At 46.7% G+C, this 12,653-nt stretch overlaps 1 protein-coding gene across 1 annotated transcript in view; it reads left to right on the top strand.

Annotated features, from left to right (window-relative positions):
• Positions 1 to 12,653, top strand: part of TRIO (trio Rho guanine nucleotide exchange factor) — a 236,019-nt gene that overhangs the window by 59,672 nt on the left and 163,694 nt on the right. Inside the window, exons 11-15 of the mRNA XM_015416185.1 lie at positions 4,979 to 5,148; positions 6,307 to 6,481; positions 7,105 to 7,300; positions 8,098 to 8,264; positions 11,743 to 11,862. Coding sequence (XP_015271671.1) covers positions 4,979 to 5,148; positions 6,307 to 6,481; positions 7,105 to 7,300; positions 8,098 to 8,264; positions 11,743 to 11,862 — 828 coding nt within the window. The remainder of the gene's footprint in view (positions 1 to 4,978; positions 5,149 to 6,306; positions 6,482 to 7,104; positions 7,301 to 8,097; positions 8,265 to 11,742; positions 11,863 to 12,653) is intronic.

The raw sequence follows: 12,653 nt of genomic DNA, 5'->3' as shown, positions 1-12,653 counted from the left end.
TGTTAGCTGAAAGGCTTGCGTTCTGCACCTTGCGTCGTTCGTACCCTGCCGACCAGGAGGCATAGCAGTTTATGGTGATGGCCCATTGTGGACACAGCCCTGTCAGCATAAACCAGGCAAAGAGGACATTCTCATGTATGGTTTGTACTCATTGAGTGCAGCCAGGTGCTTCTCAACTACCTCTCTGTCCAGGTCAACCAGCAGCCCAGAGGTTGTGTCTTGCCTTCTTCTTCACGGAAAACACTGAGGCAAAATAGCCATTGAGCCTCTCTGCTTTCTCTCTGTCCTCTGTCAGAGTTTCTCTATTTTCACCCAGTAGTGGGCCCATTGCCTCTTTTATCTTGTGTTTGCCCCTCACATTTTCTTGTTGTAGCAAGCCTCCCTGGCCAGCATTAGCTCACTGTGAGCCTTGGCCTCTCTGCTGGCTGACTTACAGTGTCTAGCGACCTGCAGATACTCTTCTTTAGAGGTATGTCCTTGCCTCCATTTCTTGAACATTTCCTTTTTCTCCCTTGGCTCATCACGCAGTTCTCTGTTCATCCACACGGGCTTCTTGGATCCCCTACCATGTTTCCTTCTTGCTAGAATAGTGATGACTTGAGCTTGCAAGAGCTCTTGTTCTAGGAGAGCAGCCCACCCTTCACTTCTCCTTTCCCTTCCAGCAGCCTTGCCCATGGAATGATTCTCATCATACCCCTGAGTTTATTAAAGTCTGCCCTACTGAAATCTTACACACACGTGTGGTTACAAACTTCCTTGGTCCCCCCCACAGCAAAAGTAATTCTAGCAGGACATGGTCACTTCCTCCTAAGGTCCTCACCACCTTCACCCCATCTACCATCTCTTGCCTGTTGGTGAATATTATGTGGAACATGGTTGACCCCCTTGTAGCCTCCTTCCCCATTTGATGAAGGAAGTTGTCATCCAGACAGGTCAGGAAGTTGCATGACTGTGGACGCTTTGCAGAGTTTGTCTCCAGGCACGTATCAGGGAAGCTGAAGTCACCCATACCTACCAGGTCATGTTGTTTGGCTGCCATGTCAAGCTGTTCAAGGAGGGCAGCATCCACCTCCTCATCCTGGTCAGGAGGTCTGTAGCAGACTCCAACCACAATCCTGTTTGTCCTTCCTTCCCTTCTCCTCACCCAGATACTTTCCACTGGGCTGTCGCCCTCCTCCTCCAGTGTTTCCTGACAAACAGACTCTCTTCTCACATACACTGCCTCTCCGCCTCCTCTTCGACCCTCTCGTTTTTTCTTGAACAACTCGTATCCATCCACTACTACATGCCCTAGGAACATTCTTTCAGAGAATTTCTTGCAACTAAGTTATGATACATCGGTGAATATTTATGAAATTTTTGATACCTACTTGTTGAAATGACAGACCAAGAGTCGCTGCTTTCATCCACTTTCAGAAGAAGAATAGTATCGAAACGATAGAACATTCCGGAGACCATCGTCACACCATTTTCAACTGCCTTGTGCATTTATATGATTTTTTGTACACATTTTTGTATAAATATTGTGATTGTTATTGAAATATTTTCTAGCGCAGTTACCTCACAGTTTCTTCTTTTTGCAGTCTGTTCTGTGACTGTGACCATCATTTTTGAGCCACATTCCACTTAGTCCAAACCAAGCCTTGGGAGTGGCAACAGTACTCTGTTGAACCTGGAACCAGTGGAAGGGGGGTTTGGAGGGTGCCGGGCGAGCCCCTTTCCCTCAGCCTGTGGCAACCCTTCTGGCCAACAGTGCCCTGTGTGTCCTCAGAGGGGGCTTGTAACAGCCTTGCAAAAGGAAGAGTGGGAAATGAGAAGGGCTGCGTAGTAGAGCGCAGCTTCTGCATAAGGCCAGAGGTTCAGTGCCTGGCGGCATCGCTAGTCCAAGGTGAGGGGGAATGGTGTGACTGCCGAAGCCGGGGACACAGCAGAGAGCTGCCGAGGACGAGGGCCGGGCGGGCAGGAAGGTAACTGAGGGGCTGGAGTCTGCCCTTCGGTCCAGGTGTCGGGAGGAGGGCCAGGTGACGGTAATGTGCCTGCCTGCTTTCATGATGCATCGTCAGGCCCGAAGAGAACAGAGTGAACCGAACACTATCAAAAGAAAGAGGTTTATGCCTGGAAGAGCCTCTAAATATCTGAGTAATAATTCAGCTTTAAAAACAGCATTCACTCTCCAGAAGCGATATTTAAACCTGATTTTTTTCGGTGCGATGCTGAACAAAAGAAGCCAGGGGCTCCACTGCCCTCAAGCTCCCCCGTAGTGCAGACGCAGCTGTGGGGCTGGGGAGGCCCCCCGAGTCTTGCTCCTGTGTCGGTCTTTGCCGAGTTCCTCCATGGGGGCTGGGAAAGGAATGCTTAGTACGCGGCGCAGTCACAGCTTTCTGAATATTGAGACATTTGGATGTGGTGTGGCCTATGGACGGGAGACCTAGGAGAGGGGAATCCCGCTGGAGAGAACTCTCGGGGGGGGGGGCTCTCTTCTGTACGCTTTAAAGGTGCACGAGGCACAAGTCACCAGTGTTCCCTCTAAGCTGAGTTAGTGTGAGCTAGCTCACAGTTTTTTAGCATCCAGCTCACACATTTTTGTCTTGGCTCAGGGAGGATGGCTCCAGAGCAAACTAATTGATGCAGTAGCCCAATCACTTGCTCAGAACTTTAATGCCAGTAGCTCACAAAGTGGGATTTTTGCTCACGGGACTCCACAGCTTAGGGGGAACATTGCAAGTCACCTGCTGAAATTGCAGCTAACCCAGGATTTATATCAGGTGGCCTTCAGTAAACCTCTCTCTGCTGTAGCCCCTCTTCATTTTGGTTCTCCGTGGACATAATTGCACTCTTGGATTTTGGGAAAAGGAAGCTTGCGAAAAGTAAAATGGCATATGCGTTTTAAAAAAATACCTTGGATGTTTGACGCTCGCATCAGTGCTGCTCCCTGAATGCAGAGGAAGCGCTTGGGGGGGGGGGGGCGAAGGGACGAAAGCAAGCGCTGGACACTGAGACCTGAGCTTTAATTTAAAAATGGCACGGAGGGTTTTTCGGTGTTCTTTTAAAACGGTGTCAAGTGAATTTGTAATATCCTTATTGCTTCTCATTAAGCTGACCCTTTTTAGAATTTAGAAAACAGGCGTTCGTTCTTCAAGATAAGAGTGGGGGCTCCTAGGCCAGTGGAAGAATCCGTACCTTGCATGGTGCAGAACGGCCTGGCCGAGTCCCCGGCGGCTTCCCTCCAGAAGCCCTGGGAGAGGAGGGCTGGGGTGGGACCCTTCCCTCCGGACAGGCCTCTCCGGGCCAAGGCGATCAATGGCCTCACTCTGCCCGAGGCGACCTGGTGTGCCCATAAGTGTAGGCTTGGTAGCCACAAGCTTATTATTTATTATATGCTTCCTGTTTGTAACTCTGCCAGATGATAAATAATCATAAGCTTGAGCGGTTTAAGGAGATTCATGCCTGCCTGGAGTTGTGTTTAGGACCAGGATTAACTCGTTGTTAAATAAAGAACTGTCTTTTAAAAATTGCATCACACTAGGACTATAGCCATGAGGCCTGCGGGTGCATGCGTGCGTGTAGCACTGAGTTTCCCTGCCTTTATGGGAATGGAATTCTTCGACTGACCTTTCCTAGAACTGCTGAGAGCTGCTCAGAGAGTGCAAAGAGGTCGGAGTGACCACTCATCATCCTCATCAATGTAAATGCTGTTGGCACCTTCTTCCAGGCAAAATTCAAAAATGAGAGGGAAATAGTCTTCTCTGTTACACTCACTACGGAGGTAACCTAAAACACAAAATCACAAAATAACCCTCCTGCCACCAGGTCCCCTGTACGGCAGTTCCCAATGGCCAGGAGACCAAGGGACCAAAGTCTCCCGCCCAAGAGCACTTGGAACTTCCCCAAACACAGCAGCACTGCAAGATATAGGGCTGCAGATCAACGTATCAAAACAGAACAAAAGGGTTACTTAATAGTAGCTAGACGAGGGCTAGGCTACAAGATTTAGCCTTTGAGACCTGTTAACACAAGAGACTTAGAAAAAAAGTTCAAATAAAAGATATTTTAGTTTATTGGGTGCACATAACACATAAGAATAACATAAGGCTCGTGAAGGATTACAAAATATAATAGCTAAGCTTATCCAGCCTGACTATACTCTGAAGCAAGCATATTACCTTCCCATAGATAGTCTTGGAGGAGAAGTCAGAGGCATGAACAATATAGTCCAGCAGGTCCCCAGCGTCAGGAGCATGATTGCTGGTTCGGAATGGTTTTAAATATGTTTTAAATGGTTTTAAATATGCTTTATATTGGCGTGGGCCTCCTTGTAAGCCGCCCTGAGCCCGCGTAGCGGGGAGGGCGGGGTATAAATTGAATAAAATAAATATATAAATAAATAATAAATATCATCCTATGCAAATCTTCAGTGTTCACTTGCTCAACAGCCACAGCAGCAACAAAAATAGAGCTAGGGTACCTTTTAATGACCAGGTGATGCTGTAATTGTAGCATTTCTATAATGCTTCAAAACGTTCTCAAGAAATGTTCATCCTCTGCCTCCGTCACCCTTCCCTCGGCCTTGAAATGTTGGGTCTGTGTTGCCTTCCCGCTACAGGGGGAGCTTGAGGCTGAGGGTGAAACTTACCTTGTGGGTTTCTGACAAAGGTGGGATTTGAACTGGAGCTTCTGTCACTTAGACCTCAAACTCTTCCGCCTCTGGGCCGCACTGGCAGTGAGCAGGAAGAGCCCTGTTTGTACCTCTGCTGCACCACGAGCTCCGTGGGCAAGCCGCTGTTTCCTGGCCTCGACCCCCCCTGGTCTCTAGCATGGAATTAAGATGATTAGAAAGGGATACGTCATTAGTATTTATATGCACTTCATAATCGGGTTTTTTAAAAGAATTTTTCTGGGGGGGGGGGTTGGGGGGGGGAAAGAACCCAGAGGGCAGTCTGCAGACTGAGCCCCGCCGTGTGCTGGTCTCCCCTCGTAGCTCTGGACGTGGCTGGAGGAGCTGCAGAAGGAGCTGCTGGACGACGTCTATGCCGAGTCCGTGGAGGCCGTGCAGGAGCTGATCAAGAGGTTTGGCCAGCAGCAGCAGACCACCCTGCAGGTGACCGTGAACGTCATCAAGGAAGGGGAGGACCTGATCCAGCAGCTGAGGTGAGGGGCAGCTCCCCCCCCCGCACGCGTGTGTGTCGTGTGTTTGCACAGCCGGCTCATCATTCTGCTGTGCATTCCCCCACTGTCCGCTCAACACCCTCCCACATGCAAGGCTAAGTTTTCCCCCAGACAGGTCATCAAGACAGGATGAGGTTCTCTTCAATTTGCATGCAAGTTACAGTTAAGTCCAGTAATAAAAATCCTTTGGGGTATAACATTTTTAACGGTTGCATGTTTGCTGTACCTTCAGGGTCATCGTCTTTTTGAGCAAATGAGGTCTGTTCCCCGGCCGTCTCCTCCAGCTCAGAGATCTGAATGTGGGTAGAGAGGTGGCTTTAAATATGGTAAATAAACCGGAACAAAATTCAAGTCCAGACTGGGGCACCTTTATGACCCACAAAGTTTGTTGTTTAAGACCAGCAACTTTGATGGTCTCGTTGGTCTTCAGGGTGCACAGTCTGGACTCGAATTTTGTTCTGTTGCTTCAGACCAACACGGCCACCCACCTGGATCTCTCTTCATCATTAAATAAACCAGCCACTGGCTGCCTCTGGTAGGTGAATGGGAAAGGAACATACATCACAGTTGCTTTGGGGTGTGACGCTGTGATGGGGTGTGAACCCTGACGCAAGTGGAACGCTCGGCATCAACCCCACGTTCCTTGTAGTTTGAAGGAAAACCACCTCCACCAAGTCCGTATGGCTTCATACAGTGGGTCTTCTCAGAGGACGTCCTGGGGAGTCCTGGGGTTTCCCGGAAGCTTACTTGGGGCTCTGCATGGAGAGGATCTTGTGGGACAGACGACGTGCATCACGCCTCCGCTCATTTCCCCTGGCAGTGCACAGGCATGTGGCAGTCTTGGAGATGTCCTGGAGCCCCAGGCAGAGTCATGCTCAGCATCCCGTTTCAAGTGTCTGTAGAAACCCCCCCAAAACTGCAGTTTTGTGGCAGAAAGAGACTGCCCTGCAGGTTAGGCGCTGTGGCAGAGGTTTCCCCAGAGCACTGTGTTGGTAAATCACGTGTGTAAAACCAGGCTCCTTCCGACTCCTGCAGCACACAGGCATTTGAGAAGCACTGTGTGGGCACGCACATGCACACACACGCTTGCATTCCAGTCCTGATGCCTTGTGGCTTGACCCTTTTGTTCTTGCCAAACAGGGATTCTGCTATCTCGAGCAACAAGACCCCCCACAACAGCTCCATCAATCACATAGAGACTGTCCTTCAGCAGCTGGATGAAGCCCAGTCACAAATGGAGGAGCTTTTTCAGGAGCGCAAAATCAAGCTGGAGCTCTTCTTGCAGCTGCGGATATTTGAGAGAGATGCCATCGACGTGAGTCTCTCTCAGACTGAACACCCCTCTTCCATTAAGTCTGTCCTTTCTCACCTTAGAGATGGGCTGGGTTAGAAGCTGGAGCGTCACTCGAGGAAGCGGTTAGCTCCTCCACTCTTTCAGGTCAGGATCTCCAGCCTTTCCCTTGGAGGCTGGCTGTTAACGAGGACAAAAATGTTCCTGAAGGTTGTGGATGTCTGAGACTGGCTGCAAACTACTTTCACTTTGAGCTGAGTGACAGGTGGTTTGTGTTAGATGGTTGGATGATTTGTAGAGGTTTACTAATCCAAGCACACCAGCAAAATCTGTTGGCTTTCTGCCAGAACTAAATTTAAAAGTTTCTTTCCATTCTAGATTTTGCACATCCAGTGTCTGATTCCAGTTCAAGAGGAGCTTGCTTCTTTAAATCCAGCTCCTTTTATCTCAGAAGATTAATCGGCATGGAATAAATTATTATCTCATACTTGAGAAAAACATACTTGGTTACTAAGGATTTGGGGCTGTACTCAACTAGTGCTCAGCCTTTATCAAGGCATTTGGGGTACTTCTTAAATACTTCAGAAAAATATTCACTGCATGGTAGTCAGATGCTGAAATGCTGATCTTTCTCTTTTGGGCTTTAGATCATTTCAGACCTTGAATCCTGGAACGATGAGCTCTCTCAGCAGATGAACGACTTCGACACAGAGGACCTCACCATTGCTGAGCAGCGGCTTCAGCACCATGCAGACAAAGCCCTGACCATGAATAACCTGACCTTTGACGTTATCCACCAAGGGCAGGATCTCCTACAGTATGTCAATGAAGTACAGGCCTCGGGTAAGATGGATCTGTCCCATCTTAACCAGGTTGCTAGACGAGTAGGGATGACCAAGAGGTGCCAGAACTTCTGCTGAACGCTTGCCTTGTTATCACTCAAGGAATTGGGATGCCATTAAGCACTGAACAATCTCACCCTTTCTGTAAAAAGAATCGTTTCTGGAAATTGTGTTTTAAATGAAACCTTTTGAGGTTATCAGTCTGTCCAGGATTAGTTTTTAGACTCTGTTATGCAGTGGGAAGGATAAATTGGGTGCACTATTGGAGGAAGGTATTTTGATTTCTAGGATCCCACAGCTACTTTCGGTGAACCCAAGTATAACTTAAACAGAAATATATGGGGAGCATGAGGATCCTGAAAGAGAATTAATTTTAAAATGTAACTGATCAGTTTGGTGGAAGGAGGTGATTTGGGTTGAAAAGCAGTGACACAAAACTAAACTCCGCTTCTCTCCCTGCACACAACACTCTAAACGGGTTGTCAACACAGGCAGGATGGGATTCTCCAACTTGTATTTGTATTTAAATGCACCCCCAGCTGTCTGGCTGCAGGGAGTTCTGCTTGATGCAGTTGTCACACTTTGGCACTCTCCCTCGAGTCAGATGTCCACAGACATTGCCATGTGCTGTGTCACATTTTTACACAAACCTGCTTTTAAAAATACAAGAAGCTGAGATTTTGCACTCAAGGAAAACACTGCATGTTGCAGTTGCAGGGGTTTTTGATACATATGCCCTTGGTGATAGTTTATAACAGAATAAATGCCACATGTATCATTCCTGGGTGGTGGTTACAGGTGTGGAGCTGCTCTGTGACAGAGATGTGGATATGGCCACTCGTGTCCAGGACTTACTGGAGTTCCTCCACGAAAAGCAGCAGGAGCTGGACTTGGTGGCTGAGCAACATCGGAAGCACCTGGAGCAGTGCGTGCAACTGCGCCACCTGCAGGCTGAAGTCAAACAGGTACACTGCACTGCACGACACCCAGTCCCTGCTCGGCAACCTTTGTTAGGAAGCCGTCGTTCATGATCCTAAAATTATTAGTGAAGTGATTGTATAAGCTCTTTGCCAGAGGGGGGGCAACCAAGCCATCGTAGTTGGTGTGAATTAATGCTGAATGGCTGCTAGTGAGATAACAGATTCCTTTGCTGCAGTTTTTCACTCCATTATTTGAGCCACCAGAATACCTCGGTCTCTGTGTGTGTGAGAGTTTGTCCCCGCAGGCACAGGCACGTGCAAAATCATATACACACGAATGTGTACAATCTCTCTTGCATGCACCTGTCTCTGAAAGGTCTGGGATGTGGTACCCAGGAAACCTCTTCCAGGCAGGTTCCGCAGAAACAAACAGGAGTCATCTGGCAGCCTGGACGTGCTGTGCTTCAACTCCTCTTCCAGTAAGGTTGCAGTGCTGCTGGCTGAGCCTCCGGGTTCAGAAGAAGGGTAGGGTGTGCCTCCGGGAAAGGCTGGTGACTCGGGAGCAGAATACTCGAGGGGAGGGACTTCTGCTCCCATCCGGCGGGACTGCCGTCAATGGCTTACTGAATAGCTGGTCCCAGCCGACGGTTTGGCATGCTGCATGTTGCTTGAATGGCTTTTCTTAATTGCTTTCCTTAATACTGTTATTATATTAAAGTACCTGATCTTACTCTGCCAGCTTGAATGAGCTCTAATTTTAGAATGTGAGGGCCAAAGGTAAGTTTCAGATTGTGCCGTTTATAGCAAGCAACTCACACTCGAACATCAGGTTTTGTGTTTGCCTGAATTTGTACACAGCTTGAAAATTGTCTACATTTAGCCTTGAAATAAACACAGTTCCTTGTTCTGGACAGTGAAAAGAATTCTCGGTTTCTGTTTTCGTCTCCCATCGTTTTTGAGTAATAGGAAGCAACCTCTCTTTTTTTGACATAAGCAACCGAGAGACAAAAGTACACATTTTATGCTGAAGCCAAGAAGGAAGAGGGCTTGCTGTGGGGAGGCGCTCCACAGCTCAGCAGGGTGTTGGGTCAGGTGGAGTAAACTGTGTGTAGCTATTTGTTGCATTTGTTTCCTGTCGCACCGGATTCCCGATTCTTCCAACCAGTGGCACAACTTCCTGTCAGATTTGCTGCCCTGAAATCAGGGCAACCTAGGATACTCCCCGCCCCAGCAGTTTACTTCAAGCTTTGACCTCACTCAAATGACTGGTGATGGGAATAAACTGAGGAGAAAAACCAATAAATAACAACTGTGCACTGACCAACCCACCCAAGAGCAATAGAAAAGAGACTTCAATACAATAAGTAATGCATGTAATCCATCATAGGACAGTACACAAATTCATAATATCCGAAAGGGAAAGAACAAAGTCCAGAATAACAATCTCTCATAACAATCAAGTCTGGAATAGATGTCCACAATGAAGTCAGATGTCCACCACTTTTCAACACTTTTCCTAGGTATAAATTAGTGTTTCGGACTGTAATACATAGGTAAATAGGGTGGTTACACCTTTAAGAGTCAATAGGATAGCACCAGCTGTGCTCAATGTATTTTTATAAAATGTAACTGTAGGTTAGCTACTCTGAGGCATGTTTGGTCCAACTTACATAGTAGCAACCCTTGTGCTTTCTAAAATTTAGGAGACCTGGTGTTTCGGATTTCAGGTCCTTCCTCAGGAGCTACAAGCTATAAAAATAGAATACATCATACTAATAAAATATAATACAAACATATAAACTACATAATATTTCACAACCTTTTCATATCCATTTTTTAAATCAACATTGAACACTTATTTATACAGTCTCATGCAATCTTACCCAATACTGTAAGTCTCTTAGCAGATTCTTAACAGGTAAACAATCATTCAGGTTTTCTGTAAAAGATAATGACTCCTAAGAATGAATAATATAATTTACTCCACAGAAAATATAAACCACTGCATAATCTACTTACATATGGGCCAGGTCTCCTAAATTTTAGAAAGCACAAGGGTTGCTACTATGTAAGTTGGACCAAACATGCCTCAGAGTAGCTAACCTACAGTTACATTTTATAAAAATACATTGAGCACAGCTGGTGCTATCCTATTGACTCTTAAAGGTGTAACCACCCTATTTACCTACGTATGTATTACAGTCCGAAACACTAATTTATACCTAGGAAAAGTGTTGAAAAGTGGTGGACATCTGACTTCATTGTGGACATCTATTCCAGACTTGATTGTTATGAGAGATTGTTATTCTGGACTTTGTTCTTTCCCTTTCGGATATTATGAATTTGTGTACTGTCCTATGATGGATTACATGCATTACTTATTGTATTGAAGTCTCTTTTCTATAGCTCTTGGGTGGGTTGGTCAGTGCACAGTTGTTATTTATTGGTTTTTCTCGGTCATTGTTTACTGTGGAATAAACTGAGTAGAGGCATCAAGCGTTAGCTTGGAGTTACTGTTTTCAGAAACATTGTACATAATATATGTGTGTGTGTGTGTGTGTGTGTGTGTGTAGGTAGTAGCACATATGTACTTTGACAGTATGCTTTATTGCTTTGCTTCTTCCTTGCTGTCATCCTCAGGTTCTTTAATATTATTTTTTAAAATATTTCCAATTCAGGGTTCCCAAGGCAGTAGACATTAAAACGTCTCAGTTGTTTCAGTCATCGAAACACAGTTAAAATACAAATACATGGATAATATCTAAAACAATAAAATGAAGCATCATAAAAGCACATAAAATCATGAGCACATAAAACACACACAAACAGAGAAAAGGGCTAATGAGAGTCAGCAAGGGAATGCCAAACAAAACAAGGAAGTCTTCGTTTTGGGGGAGAGGACAGCTGTGGCAGGTGAATCTCCCTGGGGAGGGAATTCCAGAATTTTGGTGCCAGGAGCAAGAAGGCCCTTCCTTAAGTTTCCACCTAGCTAGCTTTAGAAGGCGGGAACACCCTAAGCAGGGCCTTCGAAGGCGACCGGAGCAGTTGGGGTGCCTCACGGGGGAGGAGGCAGTCCTTTGTGATACCTCCCCACACACGCACACAGAGTTTTGCAGGTATGTCTTGTTTCTAATTCACTTCCTCTGCATATATAAGGAAAAACAAGCCATACTGCATAAAGACGGCAGGGCATCTTGGATCTCTGTGTGAGCTGCATGTTCCTCCTTGGGGAAACCACAAAGCCACAGTAGCAATTCCATTTGCGCCAGACAAATCCCATTAGATGCTTAGCTGGTGATAGGAAGAATGAAGGAAGTTTATCTTGCATACAGCAGTGTGTTTAATTTTATGATAAGATCAGTGGGTTTTACATTATATTTTTGTTTTTAGGCTGCTCTTATGTGTGGGGGAACTTTGTCTTAAAATATTGCTGTTTACCAATGGACACAGTTAATTTTAGAAGGTATTGGGCCAGGTGTTAAGGGAACATTCTAATCTATGCATTTTTGCATGTCTTTTTTAGGTACTGGGCTGGATCCGAAATGGAGAGTCCATGTTAAATGCTGGCCTCATCACTGCCAGCTCACTGCAGGAGGCTGAGCAGCTGCAGCGCGAACATGAGCAGTTCCAGCATGCGATAGAGGTAAGAGCAAGTGGGACGGCCAGGTTAGATCGCGGTCCAGCCAAGTGTAGAGAGTCATCTTGCTTATGTATTTAGGTGAGAAGGTGCTGGCTAAATACTACTCGGCTTATATTTAGGTGCTTACGTGGCATTGAAGATAGATTCAGGTGTGGCAGTCGTGTTGGTCTGAGGCAATAGAACAAAGTTTTGAGTCCGGTGGGGGCACCTTTAAGGCCAGCAAAGTTTTATTCTGGGCATGAGCTTTCATGTGCACTCACACTTCGAAGAATTAAACTTTGTTGCATGCCCACAAAAGCTTCTACCCAGAATTAAACTTTGTTGGTCTTAAAGGTGCCACTGGACTCATCCCTTGGAGGAAGCGGCCGTGTGAAATAAGCATTTGCTTCCAAATAGCTGTATCTGCCCCTGATGATTTCCTGAGCTTCCACCAACTTCTGAGAAGCTGCCTTGCCCGGGCATAAAGGAAGTGGGGAAATACTTCCCAGTGTGAAAAGGAGAGGTCCTCCGCCTGTGCCGTTCTGGTGTGCCCTCTGTCCCTCTCCTCCTCTGTGGGCTGCGGGAGTGGTGGACATCTGCCAGAAGCAGACCCCCCCCCCCAGCCTTTGGCTAGAGAACACTTCTCCCCAACCCTGGGGATCTCCCAAGTTTGCAGGAAAATTTTAAAACTCTAAAAAGGGCAAGGGGTGTGTGTGTGGGTGTGTGTGTGTGTGTGTGTGTGTGTGTAGAAAACTACCTTAAGGGGAAAAAAATCTCACGACAGTCCATTGCTCAGCAGCGAGTGGATGGGTGGG

Source organism: Gekko japonicus, unplaced genomic scaffold (assembly GCF_001447785.1).
Source record: "Gekko japonicus isolate JY-2015 unplaced genomic scaffold, Gekko_japonicus_V1.1 scaffold502, whole genome shotgun sequence".
Classification (NCBI taxonomy): Eukaryota; Metazoa; Chordata; class Lepidosauria; order Squamata; family Gekkonidae; genus Gekko; species Gekko japonicus.
This window is presented reverse-complemented; position numbering and strand designations above follow the sequence as displayed.